The sequence below is a fragment of the Ceratina calcarata genome, unplaced genomic scaffold (assembly GCF_001652005.2).
Source record: "Ceratina calcarata isolate Rehan_Ccalc_2016 unplaced genomic scaffold, ASM165200v1 scaffold171, whole genome shotgun sequence".
NCBI lineage: Eukaryota > Metazoa > Arthropoda > Insecta > Hymenoptera > Apidae > Ceratina > Ceratina calcarata.
Window position 1 is genome coordinate 244690 of NW_017138459.1, and position 16114 is coordinate 260803.

General features: G+C 36.8%; 2 protein-coding genes across 4 annotated transcripts in view; one reads left to right on the forward strand and one right to left on the reverse strand.

Annotated features, from left to right (window-relative positions):
• The first annotated feature begins 380 nt into the window (after positions 1-380).
• Positions 381-3834, forward strand: LOC108632761 (nischarin). The gene is made up of 3 exons (XM_018037530.2): positions 381-830; positions 1365-1677; positions 1761-3834. The coding sequence occupies exons 1-3, from the start codon at positions 703-705 to the stop codon at positions 2724-2726; spliced, it is 1407 nt and encodes a 468-aa protein (XP_017893019.1). The 5' UTR covers positions 381-702; the 3' UTR covers positions 2727-3834.
• Positions 3835-4021: 187 nt separating this feature from the next.
• Positions 4022-16114, reverse strand: part of LOC108632762 (heat shock protein beta-1) — a 25028-nt gene continuing 12935 nt past the window's right edge. For all 3 annotated transcript variants that reach the window (XM_018037532.2, XM_018037533.2, XM_018037534.2), the window contains 2 exons: positions 14893-15082; positions 4022-5671 (listed from right to left, as the gene is read on the reverse strand). In XM_018037532.2, the coding sequence (XP_017893021.1) occupies positions 5477-5671; positions 14893-15082 (385 nt within the window). In that variant the 3' untranslated portion in view covers positions 4022-5476. The remainder of the gene's footprint in view (positions 5672-14892; positions 15083-16114) is intronic.

The following is a 16114-nucleotide window of genomic DNA, read 5'->3' on the forward strand; positions in this document are numbered from 1 at the left end:
AAACCTGTCAAGAACTTATAATATAATCGAGACAGGTAAGAGGGAATGTGTTTCCGGCCTGGTAAGGACGGGACGGGGGATGATATATTCTTGTCCTCTCTCCACAGTCCGCAATCCCGCAGTTCCGAGCTTCTGTAGGGGAGCGTGATGTCTATATGATCGTTGGTTGCTTTATATTATTTTGTTTTTAACGAATTACCATTTTTTACTTTCGAATACCTAAAGATGATTAACATACATCGTACCTAAAAAATGGCATAAAAATCTCTAATGCTACCCGTAGATCAGAAATTATGAGTCATGAGAAAGATATGTTGGAAAAAAATAAAATAAGCTGGTAGCGCAAGTTTCTCTTGAAACTTCCCACGACAAACGATGACGCAAGTTAGTTACTCGACCGCTCGGACAAAAGGCTACGTCAGCGTAGTTCTTTTCCGTATCAAGTGTACTGTCAAACATGAACATTTGTATCGTAAAATCGTGTTGGGTTTTGAATGACGGACCAATAAAAAAAGGAACGTGGTAGATTCGCGAGGAGTACGATGCACCGTACGGATAAGGAGCGACCCTCCCTCTGATGCAAAACAGACGATATTGACAGCTCTCGCGATTCGGGATAACCTCTCACGGCCCGGTCGACGATCAGTGACAACCTGCGCTGCCACGTCCTTACACGTTCATCAAAATCAGTGATTAGAGAGAATGGCGTGTCTTTTGTTAAATCAAGAGAATGTGCACATCAAAATACCCTCGGCGGATACTGTTGACGGTGTCACGTATTATTGCATCGAGGTTAGCGTTGCTTCGATCAAGTGGACCGTGAAGCACAGGTGAGCTCGCTGATTATCTCGCGTTATTGTGACGTGTTACACTTTTCATCTATTTTTGATCTTTTTTTTAATTCTAATCAAACACACCGGCAAAATTGAGAATGAAATCCGTGGCAAGTTCTAATCGGTTCTCTACTCGTTGCCCAATCGTTTTGCGTACTCTATTTGCAACTAAGAAAATGAGTTGTTAATCTTATTAAATTCTAAATTTAATCCGTAAGTGTGATGTAATGAAAAACGCATTTTTTTTTATTTACAGTATCTTTACTTCGCACCTTTATCAACCCCGAATTATCATGGCAAAGTGATAAATATATTGATTCCATACGAAATTCACGATATTTTACTTCATCATAAAAACATTGCTGTCGATGATAAAGTTTTAATAAGTGATATGTGATACTTTTACGATCATGCCTCTCTTTACGTGTAACCCAACATTCTAGAATCGTACTCTGTATTAATTCGATACGGATTATATTCGTGATCAGATGATGAAATATGATACATTTAATTTTTATTCCTCTGTTATAGGTACAATGATTTCGCGGAACTTCACGATAAACTCGTTTCGGAGAATTATGTTAAAAAAGATATATTGCCGCCAAAAAAGTTGATCGGTAACAAATGCGAAGCATTCGTGGAAAAGAGGAGGTTGAGCCTGGAAGTCTACTTAAACGAGGTGTATAGTTACTTGAAAAAAGCGATGCCTAGAGAACTCGCTGTATTCTTGGACATGCACATATACGATATATTTTTCCTACTACAGAGCATGGCTTTGGAATTTTTTACCGAAGGTCACAGCTTGTTACAGAAGTCCAAGAGTTACAAATTTAATCCTGTGCAGGTCATTATTTAATTTGTGCATTGATGAATTGTTCCGCTGTTTATTTTTATTAAGTATATAAATTTTGTGATTAATCATTACAGTTATACGCGATCAGCGAGAGATTAAAGCAGCCTTGCCCACCCCTGGAAGTCGTTGACAAGAAGTACGATTTCAGTCACGTTTTGGATTTCAATTCTCACCTGACAGAACTCGTAATTGAAGGAAGTTCCGAACCCTACAGAACCAGCAACATTTATACGTCCACGCTGTCGATCGATTTATCCAGTTTTAAAAATATACAGAATTTAACAATCGATCAGTACCCGGTGGACAAGATATATCACATGGGCAATCTCCGAGACACTGTGAAGTATCTGAAGGTGAACAATACCAAGCTGAGAAACATCGTCGAACTAGCGATGTGCGAGGAGGTGCACAAGATTATCGAGAACGCGAATGACTCTCACGTTTGGCTAAAAGTGACCCATTTAGACCTGAGTGACAATCGGATAGAAACGATAGACGAAGCTATCAAGCTGCTACCGCACATTGAATGCTTAACTTTGAACAATAATCTACTTTCTGAGATTTCTAATGGCACTCTATTGCCAAGATTATCTCAATTATATCTGGCATCGAATAATTTCACGTCCCTGCCGGAGGATTTGCATACAAAGCTCGGTTACATCGTTTACATCGATCTTTCACAGAACAAATTGACCTCTTTGGCTAGCTTCTCGAAAATGTACTCGTTGGAGGGTCTGGACGTAAGTTGTAATCGTATCGAAAACATTGAGGAAGTGAAGAATATCGGTCACCTACCCTGTTTGGAGAACCTGAGACTCACAGGAAATCCCGTGTCGACGATTGTTGATTATAGAGTGAAAGTTTTAGAACCGTTCGGTAAACGGGCAGCGGATATTTGCTTGGACAACGAGAAACCGAATCAGAAGGAGCTAGACACAGTTTCCGTTCATCAAGCGTTGCGTATCGCACGGGAAGGAAAATCCCCAACGTTCAACACATCGGATGCTCCTCTGTTCTCCGCGGAAGTTCCGAGTGTATAGTAAATCATCGATTTATTTCGAACAATAGATTACTGTTACGAATGACCCGAATTTTTGTTCCGGAACAGATGAATATACATAGGACAAATTAATTCGTTTAGATTTTTACGAAATGGAAACGGGTAAGAGCTTTCGAACTACAATTGAATTATATTCCTATTTAAATTGGCGATCATTTAAGATCCGTTTGAGTCTCGCCCATAGCTTTTTTATACGATGTTTATTGTTGGTGCTTTCTTATCATTATTCGATATGACGACATCCTAACCAGTATGATATATACCAAAACAGTAAGATTAAGCGTTAAACATGTTCCCGTTCGATGTGATTTATGGTAATCCAAATATTAAACCAAAATTTAGCACATAAAATGGGATAATTAAGATGAAAATGATAATCTATCCGAGGATAACGTGCCACCAGCGCCTGTATAAAGAAATACGAGATTTATGAGATTCTGCTGTGTACATAATTATTTTTAAATCGTACATCCACACGTTACCATCATATATTTTTTATACGAACTCGAAAAAAGCGAAGGAATGATCGGATTGATTATATATTTATTTGTAAAAACACCAGAGAATTATACCTCTGCTCTCTTTTGCGTTATATTAAAAAAATGATAAATAATCTTCGCTAAAACTCGATCTTTATACCATCGTGCGACGAATTTTGAATATTCATTTGACAATGTCTGATAAGATTGATTTACTTTTGGGAACCATTATTCCTAAGAACGATTATTTGTACGGAATTTATTTATTGTCACGTACAGTTAGATTATGTATGTATTTGTGAATACGGTACGATTGGAATTCGTTGTTTTTGATTGAAACGTGCAAGGAATGCGGGAATAAATGGACGTAAGAGATTTCGATTTCGATCGGACTGACAACGGCGCGGTAATCGCTGGGATTCAAATAGCGTTTGTTATCTGTTATATAAATTTTTAAAACCGATATTATGTTGAAAAGCATAACCACGTTCGATGTAACGATTTTGTAATGGTTTCATACAAACTCTACAAAACTATACATATTAATGATAGAATATTTTGTTAAATAAAGATTCCAAGATCAATAAACTGTGATAATCTGTGGGAGAATCTTTTGTTTTATATATGTATACACCCTCGTCCAAAAGTATTAGGACACTTACAGACTTAAAAGGAAGTCTGAAAAATCATTAAGAAACGATAGAAATGAAATGAGGTAGACTGTTCTTTTGGGCGGAGATGTATATATATTTAAATCAATTAAAAGAAATAATATATATTACGTGATTCACACGACTTCTGTTTAAAGATAGTTTTTATTTTAAACTTTCACATTGTTCGCATTACCTTTTTAAACATACGTATCTTGACAATAGTAAAATATTCATAAATAATAATTATTCGTTACAATGCTTAACATACTCTAAGCAACCTTGTGTTATAGTCTTTTAATGTAGTACACCTAAAAACTAACACATACATAAGTTCTCGTTTTATTTAAGAAGATCGCTTCCGACTTCGCGCATCAAATTTTATTTTCCTCTTCCTCCTGAATACCCCGTGGTGCACAAGTTCTTTGCTTCTGATTTATTTCAACCAAATCAAATTTTCATTTTTGTCAAAGGCAATGCGTGTTTTTTCTTTTTTTTAGAAAATAATTCGTTCGTGTTACTTCCAAAAAAAGTAATGTCGAAAAAAGCTGTTAGGTACCAAATAATAATAATTTATCAAACATCTATCGTTACAGCGTCCATGCGTCGATTTGCTTTAAACATTACCACCAATATTATATATAATATTTATATAATTTTTCACTCATTGGTCGTAATTCATCTATCATCACCTACCATCGGTCGACAACGATCGTAAAAACACACGTAAGTGTATATCAAAGCGGCAAAAAGCAGATCGAAAGAAGAAACACTGCGTATCAAACACCTATACAGTAATCTTGTTTTTGTTTATTACAAAATTAGGCGTTAGTTCTACAACCTCCAGACAAGCGGCTCGTCTTTTTTTCTTTCTCGTTATTTGATTATCGTTTCACAGATTGCACTTTGTTAACTTGTATTTGTAATAAACTTGATTTTGATAAACTGGTCGAAGAATTTGAACTTTCGTCGAAGGATACGTACAAAATTATAAACTATACATTGTTGGTAGACTTGTTCACAGTTCCTTTTTTTTGACAATATCATGTTTTTCTCTTCTTTTGAAAGGAAAGAATAATTTCTGTACTTTCTAACATCTTGTACATACCTTATGGAGGCTCGAGTTTCGCTCGAAAAACTATAAACTCCGAATTCCCGCGCGAGAACTCGCTCGTTGAATGCACTTCGTAAGCGTGTTTCGCTGCGAACTTCATTTTTACGTACTAGCCGTGAATTAAGATTTTCTTCAAGAGTTTGATACTCTTACTTCTTCTTAATCCAGACCTCATTTCCTCATTAGGATGTAAAAAAAAAACTGAGCGTAAATATTCAATTACTTCCTTAGAGAAAGCAATTACAAAAATAAAAATTTGTAAACTAATTGCGAAGGGACTGAGCCAGGAAAAAACGTAAGTTCACAGCGAAATAAGTTGGGAAGGAACGAAAGGTGAAAAGAACAGAAGAGGAAGGAAATGAAATTAGAGAGAATTGATGGAGGGGCAGGAAAGGAGCGATCTGACCTACGAAACACGAATTACGGGATTCCCTTCTCTTTATTAGGGTTTCGCATTAGATCGTGTATTCGTCGATTGATTTGTGCTTTACTGCTGCGCGATCGGGATCAGTTTTTCGCCAGTACCGATCGCCGGAAGCGGGGCTTCAACGGTGAGGACACCATCCTTGCTCAGCGAGGATTTGATGCTTTCCGGGTTGGTGCCCTTTGGCAACAGGAACTCCCGATTGTACTCCCGGTACACCGATTTGCTCTCCGTCTTCTCCTCATGTTTCGCGTGGACCTGAAAATGTAAACATTTTTCTTTGTTTAATCGGAAACATTAATTCAATAACTTAGTACTAGTTTGTTCAAAGACATAACTTTTTACCACTCGCAATTTGTATTTTAACATTTTTCTTCATCAATCGTTACATGATTATAATAATTCAACAGTAAAATTATTTTTATTCGAATGAAATTTACTTTATTACGTTATTTTATTATTACGAGAAAGTAGATCTATATTTTATGTATTCAATTTATAAAATTCTAAAATGCCCATGCCAAGACGAGTGCTATTCCAAACGACAAAGTGTTAAATTACGTTACTAATATTAGACCGCGCTTCGTGAACTACAAACGTCAACTTTGTGCGTACATATCTCTGGTCTGTTCATCACGTTCGATATAAAATATTCAAACGGATAAGAATAAGTAGGAAATATATTTTTGGCGAGAGTATAATATTAGATTATCCGGGTAAGATTCATTTTCTTGGGAAAATTTATCAACTTTCTCGAATGGATGCCAGTGTACACGAAACCGAGGCCAAGGGAATTCAGGTCGTCTGTTCGATTAAGTGTCCGTATTAATAAATCAGACGGACAGGCACATTTCTGTGATCACGCGAACTACAGACTAAAAAACGATTGGTTTGGTTCATACAGATAACGGAGTTTACGAGACACAACTTTTCTATTAATATATATTCTAGTTTATTTTTACAATATGAAGAAATAAGTGCTGTTCTTATCCAATTATGTAAATTATTGTAATCAATCTTCAATTTTATTTCAAATTTTCAACCTCGCCCTTAGAACAGCAAAAAACCAAATCGATGATTGTTTGCATGTGTATACAAACTACCCTATTGAATAATTCAACGAGTCGTCTGCACACATTGTGGGGTAACCATTTTTTGCGGAAACGGAAAAGGCGAGCGAGAGGGTGGCGAAGGAGTAAAAGAGTAGAACGCGTGTGGCTCGTTTACGTACGTTTAATCCAAGAAAGTAGGTTACGGGTGGCGACAATAAAGCTGGTTCGTGAAGACATTTTACGAGTCTCGATACCAGTCTCGCGATAAAACGAAGACGACCCAGAAAAGGGTAGGTTAACGGAAGAAAAGGAGAGTAATAACTGCGAGGAAATGGTTGCCGAAGGACGCATCGTGTAGATTTAACATTCTTATACGTCTGAATCGATACACTCAGAAACGCGTCCTTCACTTCCATTTTGTTTCGTCCTTTACGCGTCCTCGCGAATGATTTAATGGTACACAGCTTGATTGATTTGCCTCCTTTTACTACCAGACTGTAAACTTCGATGCAATATAAAGCTTTCATGGCAACAATTTAAAACATGGAATTTAGACAGAATTTTATTTTCTTTATCGGAAACACGTAAAAAATTTACCAACGAATGTTAGAAAAGTCACGTAATTAGCCTATCCCGTTAAGTATTTCGATCTGCATCTTTTAATATTCTACATATTTTTATAACATGTTTCCTTCATACATTTTCTTATACATACATATGTATATGCATAAAATGTAACAAAAAATTAAAAAAACCTATACTGTAGTTATAGGTACATTTAATGACACAATATTTAAATAAAAAATGCAAAGAAACATATTTCTAAAGATAAGGTTTACTTTTGGTAACAGCAAAACGCATTGACTTCTACGATTTAGCCAAATTGTCCCTAATAGCAAATCAGTCGCTCGATCAAACGATCGCTCATTTTTTAGGAGTCCATACTGCTTTGAGTTCCGGGAACTAGCAAGGGTCGCGTGATCCCCCTGTCGGCTTCGTTGTTATTCGTTCTGTGTCGTGAGCTCTTTTCAGATACCATCGACTGCCTGAGTGACTCTGCTCGAGTATACATGGGAGTTTCAGGCGTAACACATAGTACAGAAATAAACCGTAATCTCGTTGTAAAACAAAGAAACAACGAACTCGATCAATGAATAAAGTAGGAAAAGTATTGAGCGTACTTCTCTTGAAAAATTCGTGTTCATAAGATTCAACAGAATTAGTAAAGAGTTAGATGTGATAATAGAAAATCAAATCGATTCTAAATCAAATTGGGCTTCTGAAACCGTAGTTGACTGATTTCATACGAATGCTGTGTTCGATGACGATATTGAATGGATTTATTCTTAGATTAGCTGATTAGCCGGCGTTATCCAATCTTCTCAAAAGGTAAACAAAGTTTGAAACGGGTTTCTGCTTGATCTAAATCGAAAAACTTAATTTTTTAAGTAACAATGTACGGTATATTTCTTTTGCTAGATAAAAAGTAATCTCGCAGCAGGTAAGTATCGTATTACAGTTAAAGATGAATGTTTCTCAGCGTTCGTTCAGGTCGATTCGCGAAATCGGGCAGCGACTAGCCGCTAGCTAGTATGCTAGCAGACACATTATTTAAAAATAGACATTGCATCAGGCTAAGCCAGAGAGTTTGCTAGAGAGCGACGTTCATAGTGGCCGGACATGCAAATATTATGCCACGACGCGACACCGCGACGCACTACTACGAGTTTCTTTACGGGATTTCGTATAAATAAATGAATTATTAGCGCGTTACGTCAGGATGAAGAACCAATAGAACAGCTGTCATCGACGTATTTAGACAGATATAAACTGTTACGCGCTCCCTAGTACTTATCTCGAGTATCGAGGCAATTATTTAGCCTGATCATCGTTATTTCTTTGCATCATCAACTTTTGTGATATCGATGTTAACAGAAAATTTGTGTGGGAGTTACATATTGATATTTGTAATCTTTACGTAATTGTCGAATGTAGTGTCTATGATCTGTGTTATTAAATGCCCGCAACGATATCTATTTAATACATATTACTATTTCATGTAAAATGTTAGTGAATTAAACCTAATCAAATCTAATTCTAATTTAATATAAAATGCAAATCGACTGAGTTCAATGTACCTCGCACTTTAGACTAATTGGAAATTATTCTTAAAATGTATGACGACAAACCTGACCGATCTATGTAATCAACTATACAGAGTGTCCCAGAATATACAACTTTTGTTTAAGGGTGTGAAAAAGGCTGAGATTCTAAATCAAAAATTCCGCTTCCAGTTCTTCCTCCAATCTCTGTTAACAAAGTTATTAACGAAAAACATGGACCGATGGCGAATGCGAATAGAATTGTCACAAAGTGAAAGACGGTGCGGAGTCAGAATGTCACGTTACTGCATACCATTCATTGGGAGTGACCGAAACGCCATTCGTGCACTTTTTTCGTTAATGACTTTATTAAATCTTGATAAGGAGGAGTTACCCACCAAACCAAATGGTTTTTCTCCTTATATTAATAGATATTTGAGGCGTTGAGTACTTCGAAAAACTGAGACTTAAATCTAGAGCGCTATGGACATTGTTCAATGAGATTCGTTCATGTATGTAATGGTGGTCGCATATGTCATGTAATTAGAACAGAGGATGTTCGACGTGTGAAAAAATGCAGGTGCAAGATTGATAGCTAGTTGACCGCGCCCAAGAGACAAAGAACAAGAACAGGAACAAGGTTGGCACGTGTATAGCCAAGGGTGGGCGAGGCTACGAGAGCCGTTAGCCAGCCGTTAATTGCGTTACGCAAACGACGCTAATGAGTCGCGTTTTGGCTCAACGGCGACGCGAGACGAGGATCGGTCTCGTTCTTGGACCAGTTCGATCTGTCCGCGCGTTACTTCGCTTGCCAACCAACCGAATAACCTGGCCTTCACCTTGCAACGAATCGCGTCTATATACCTTTGTATCACAATAGTTCTACCTGAAAAAGATCACGTTCATTCATGGTGTTATAGAAGAAACTGATCTAACACTTGTTAATTCAGTGCAGCACAGGCATTGATATTTGTTAATACAGCTTGATACATTAACCATGTATATCAGCTTTGGGAAAATAGAAGCTTTGTAATGATAAAACATCATTACAGAATAAAAGTTGACATAAAAGAAAAACTGTCTGATTATTTTTTACAAATTGATGAAAGTAAAAAAAATGGTGATAATCAGAAATACATATCACAATAAAATTTCCTCTCTGGTAATAATTATACAGGTCATTTTTAAGAAATGCTCTCATTTTAGAATTTCATTAGGAGACACGGTTTAATCACAGAAAAGAATAAAATTACAATGTTCTGGTTTATTAATAGAATATAAATGTCAACGATACTTAATCGAGAATAAAATAAGCGAGAAGGAAGGGGAGAAGGTAAAGCGATCGTAGAATCGCGGTTTTCTGCACCGATAAAAGTAACAGGAACCAGACTGTTGCGGTCTCGAGGTCGTGGACACTATTTCTCGAGCTGAGGGAGAAGATTGTCTTACGGTCGAGAAAGGGTGAAAAAATTGTTACGCACACGCGCGAGCAAATCCAATATCGTTGGAGCGGAACCAGACGAGAAGTCCATGTCATAGATACCTATGTATATAAGGAAGAAATTAAACTTTAAAAGCTGCCTTTCAACTTGTTTACGATTTTAGTACAGACAGACTTCTTTCGTTACAAACGAAACAAGATTTTATTTCTTTAAAAAACAAATTAAGTTGGATAGAGAAGATATAATGAATTGCATTGAAAAACAGATGAAATAAAGATCACTCGCTATTTTTTTCATATAAATAACAGATGATGAAAAGAATTGATGGGCGTCTGGTGCTATTCTACCATCCGTGCTCTTTGGAACGATGATATCGATCAGAGTGGCGGGCGTAAAAGACGAAAAGCAGCTTGAAAAGGAGGAAAGCGAGCAAGCAGCCACAGGTAACCCTAGACAGATGGAAACTGAGGGAAATGGCAGAGCGAAGGGAGAGGCACGCCGATGGTAACTCAACTCTAGCCTGGCGTGCATCTAAGCTTTCCAACGGAAAGATCGTCTTACCGGACCTACGAGGATTACGCAAACCGCGGTTAACCGGGTCTAACGACACTAACGATAGAGCTCTTAAGAATTCGAGGGTGCGTCTTCAGAAACTTCGGAAGCTCTTCGTTTTCACGTATCATCGAAGCTTCCACTTTTATTTTGTCTCGACCTCTCAATCTTTACTGTTATCTCAGATTGCAATAAAATACTTCATTTAAAAAATTTGAAATCTCTCATTTATAATAATATTCTCTAATCAATTCGAAATGAAATAAGAAATAAATTGATTTAGAAATGATTAAAAGAGCCGTCTACGTCTTGTCAAAACGGATATCAGTATAATTTTCAGATATTGAAATTCATTTAAAATATTGGATCGCTTGTAAATAAAGACGTATACGAAGAAATAAAAATTTCAGGACCAACTATACGAAAGAATGCGAGCCGCTCTCGTGACTCGGTAACTAAATATAGCCATCGAAATTTCGACGCCATTCCCACCTCTGTTCTTTTTACGTGATTGAAGCAACACGTAGAACAGGAATTTCGAAGCTCTCGAAAGTCAATTAAAGTGTCGGCGTAACGCGAGACTTTCCTGTCTAACTAACTAATGGCATACTCTCCTTGACCGAATAAGGTGCAAACACAATCGCCATTTTCTTATTAACATCATCTGTAAACCATTTGCTTAAATCTTTGGTGAATCAAATATTTTATATTATCTATTAAAACCTTTTTCATCATTAATGATCGAAATTTTTCGAATCATCTATGAACCGATCTTATTAATAAAAGTCAGAATTTTGAAAAAATATATGAATGTTATGAGTTTCGTATTCCAATAAACAAATTGTTTGTCATTGCCAAGAGACGCTTTCTTGAAATTATTACGAATTTCGAATTGTGCAATTCAACATTGTCGCGGAAGCATCTTTCTCTCAGAAGGAAGAGATTGTCTAATAAATTACAGTATATAGTGAATAAATTGGCAAATGAGAGACACTAACAGACACCTGTCGCTGTCATCAAAATCATAACTATATAGTTAGTTTCAGACACAAATATCTTCCTACCTTTACTTTACTTTTTTTTTCATTCTTACTGATTTCATAATTATCAGATACATTATGTATAGTAGATTAATTAGTGAAGTCCAATATTAAAAATATTATTCAATTTCGAAATTTGTATAAATATTTCTAACTACTGAGTAATTAATTTATTAACTTTCCTTCTATAGTCAATTTATGCGATAAGATACCAACACACTGGAAAAATATATGTATAATTACACAGAAAAAGTATTGCCGATATCTACGAAGCGAAAAGCGAATGTATTCAACACAGGATGAAACATTTTTTTAGACAAAGTGATACGTTTCTCTATTCTTCCAGAGAGTCGACCCATTTACCAGAAACAGGCAACACATATCAAGCAGACAACAGCGCGTGTGGCAATGAGTTTCATTCTCGTTTAAATAAAACCGGTCCCTGCTCCTATTTGTTCAACTCGGTGGTTCATCGAGCGAGCATGATGTCACCTGCTTGCTTAAGAGCAAGTATGTACACAAGCGCTTGCTTATAATCAGTAAGTGAGCTGCTGTTCATCCTTCGGAACGCGTCCTTGGCGGCATGCAACCCTTTAAGGACCGCGAAACGTACGCGACTGCTTACTCGAGAGAGCAAAAGCGACCTGAATTCAATGCTGGGACCTTGACCACGATATGACCGCCAACTGGCCAACCTGTTTTGTTCCAAGCTGACAAGACTCTCATCTCTTCGACATTCGTATGGGATTGGTTAAACCATTTCCCTCTACAACTCCTTTTGTGGGATTTAGATTAACGTATTGCACGTTTGTCATGAGATTGGCATAACTCAAAAATCAGTATTTGGATTGAAACGAGTTACGAGAACCAAGAAGATCTAATTAGAACAATTATCATTTATCATATATTAGCTATATATAGAATGCTCTTTATATACATATATATATTCTACTCAAAACAATTGTGGCATCATGTTTATGTCGAAAATTGTTCATTTTTGATTCATGTAATTCAATAAAAACGAATTAATGTAACTTAAAATAAATACAAAAAATTAGATCATGTAAACCTATGAATATTTAATTAACATTTTCATGATACAAATTACACATAGTCACATGTGGAATTCCACGGTGCTCGTTTAATCAGCTTTTTTGCTAACAAAAACTGCAGATCTAAGGAAGAAACCGGTGCAGCATAAAAAGGGTGAAGCTAGACGCAAAAATCGAATACTACCGTTATGCAAAGAAGGCGAGGTCGTTGCACTGTGTGTATGTAGTCTTTACGAGCATAATGGAAAGAAGATCAAAAGTAATGGAGGTTTGTTTGCAGTCTACGGTATGCTATGCACCCACGAACAGGGACCGCTTTATTCCAATTTCGCATGAAGCAACTCACTTGCCTCTGATAAACCATGGCACCTTCTGTTTTTTCCTCAGAGAGTGTTCCAGACTTCAATTACTGAGGCGCCATTACATTTTTATTCTTATAAACATTGAGACTATTTTGCATTTCAAGTTTGTGCAATCTAGTTTATTGTTCTACGTGTGAATCGATATATCAGTATATACAGTTATATGATGTTTGTCTATCATATACAAAGAAAATTGTTTCCAGCTATTACATATTGAACTGAGCATTAAAAAATTTATATGTCAGACGAATTAATTATTATACTCTTTTCTTAATCATATTTTAACATCTAGAATTTAGAAAATGAATATCATTTTCTTTTCAAAAACATTAATACTGTCACAATGGTCGAGCACTACTCCGTCTCGGTGTGACGAGCACCGTGAACTTATTTTTGGCCCAGGTTATTTCCGTTCGGGTCGACGGGAACGTCGGCCAGAGAGAAGAAACTTGAACGAGGAGTCGCGGAGAAAATCCGGACTACAACTTCCTGCGCAAATTCTTCGTCTCGAATTGTAGTCATATAAAAAATGCCTCAAACTAGTATGTTAGATTGGTTAATGAAAGAAAAAAATGAAAGGAGCACAAGGTTTATCTAAATAAGAACGTTCAACATATTGCAAAGAGAAGAATATCTAATTAAATCAACGATTTATGAATATCATTAATTTTATTATGAGCCGCTCAAATGCGCTTTGATTAATTCTATAAATATGATAAGCTCGAGTTAATCATAACTATATCTCTGTCTAGTTTACTAAATACAACATATCTATTATATAATATAACTATTAATATATCTATTAATAAAGTTTCAAAAATAAAACACTTCCAAACTTATTAAAACCTAAACCAGTTTTATGTACTCCAAAAAATGATCAGGTTCTTATTTAAAGAAAGTACAGTATATTAAATTGCAGGTTCAAAGACCTGAGAAAATTGCACGAAATAAATAGTAACTCATAAATATCTCGCAAAAATTTGCTTCTTCCGGTCAAGAAGAAGAATGACTTGGCCTATAGCAGAGTTGCCTAAGCCGAATGGAATCTATCTGCCCCCATTTATTTGTTAACGTCTATTTCGAACGCGGCAGAAATCGGAGAGGAATAGTACGCAAGAACAGGAAAAGCCACGGCACGATGCGGCGCGGTGAAGAATTTTACGCCGGTTTACCGGTACTCACGTCTCTTTTATGAACGATGTGGAACATTCTAATTGCTCTTATTACATCACTTCCTGGCAGGAAGTCGGCTCCACCGGTTGAACCCGTGGTAACACGTATAAGAGCAATTCCTGCTGCTTAAAACCGGCACGCGTCTTTCTAATTAAGTCCATCGCATTCAAAGTGATCTCACAACCGAACTGATTCAGTTTCCATTCGATCATTAAGTCCTTTCACATGGGATTATATTTAAGCTAATGCTCGTTTTGGATAGAACGCCACCGAGACAGGGGTTCATTATGAGCATATGCATATACGATTGCGCAAAATAGTGAACCAGATTCGATGGCTGCCAAGTTGCGAAATAAGCAGCTCTAGAGTACGAAATATGCACGTACGAGACGATGAGTCACTCATAATTTGTAATTTTGCGTTTGCCGCTTTTGTAACTTGTAATACACGAAAGCACTACCATTTCTTTTCCGAAGCGATCATTCTTGTTTCAAAAATAGCACGATTCAATGATATTAATTTTTCAAACAAAATTTAAATCTACCCTTCTCTGTTTTAATATATTTTTCAAGTTTTTAAAAGATAACAAACTAATTTTGTGAATTACTGTCGTGGCTTGAAGAGTAATTGCTTTCTTTGCGGTAAAGTGAATAAGGTCTGACAAGCCACTCTTCAGAAGAAGAGAGAGGGTAGCAAGTACTCACCAGCAGCTTGTTATCCACGGTCTTGACAACGATCTCCTCCGGCGTGTACTGGGAGACGTCGAATCGAAGCTTGAGCATTTTGCCATCGCCTTCGTCCTGGATGAGGGGGCTGTTTAGGCCATCGAGCCACGCCGAATCCTGTTGAGGGCTCAGAGAACTGCTGTTCTGCTGAGTACTCTGCGTCGTCGTGCTGAAAATGCCACAACGGATCTTCGATTATACTCTTGAACCCTTCCCCTTCTGCTTTTATGTATTACGGGACGAGCGTGAACGTTCTAAAACGAACATAAAAAAAAAAAACGAATGGCGTAGTTATCATCGCTAGAGGTTCGTCTTTAGACTCTGTTCAATAGACGGCTAGAGTTTGAAAAACGATAGATTCATAGGTTTTAGAAACGAAATGCCTTTCTCAATAATATGCTTTTGGCTATTTTTACAAATAGTTTTGTTAACTTCGAAGAAACTTAAGCCATAATCTGAAAGAATCTAGAAACAAAATCCTTATTGTACACGCCTTAACCTCGTAAGCGACGATAACGGTTCGCAACGAAAATTGTCGAAGACAAATAAAAATGCGTGGACGACGATGCGACGGCGATCGGTAACGATACAAATGATAAAAGAGAAGAAGACTCGTTCGCCTTAGCGTGACCTAGGTGCACAGTTCGAGAGTAACAAACAGCCTTACCTACGATGATGATGATGATGCAACGAACAGGAATAGTAATTTAACAGAAATATTGACACTGGATCACGATGGAACAACTAGAATCGTGCGCAACTACTTAAAGGACTAATTAATTAATTAACGGTTAAGTCGCAGCAGTGAACGCGATTGTATGTACAATATTATAACGCTTGCAAACTCACGAACACAAAACCGCACCAAAAGCTTTCGTTATTGTAATGTGTGTACTACCGGAGGCACGGGTTAATCGTTCGCCAAAGGAGTTAATTGCTTGTCAATCGATCTACAGGGGGAAATCGTGCCCGTTTACCTTTTATGGTGGTGTCCATGCTGATGGACTGTGGTTAGTAAAGAGAAAGGGATAATAACTGGGAGAGAGTAACGGGATAAATATGCAAGCGACTGTTTTCAGTTATGTGCTTCAATTAATGTAGTAATCACTTTTTTATGTATCAATATGATCAAGTGTTTGTACACATGATGCACTAAAATGTACAGATGAATTAAGGTGGTTCTATACTTTTTCAAAATTTA

Bases quoted from the DNA above. Each gene is read 5' to 3' on its own strand.
- LOC108632761 (XM_018037530.2), top strand. From the start codon at position 703: ATGGCGTGTCTTTTGTTAAATCAAGAGAATGTGCACATCAAAATACCC. The intron at 831-1,364 runs GTGAGCTCGCTG...CCTCTGTTATAG, and splicing joins AAGTGGACCGTGAAGCACAG to GTACAATGATTTCGCGGAAC. The intron at 1,678-1,760 runs GTCATTATTTAA...TAATCATTACAG, and splicing joins ACAAATTTAATCCTGTGCAG to TTATACGCGATCAGCGAGAG.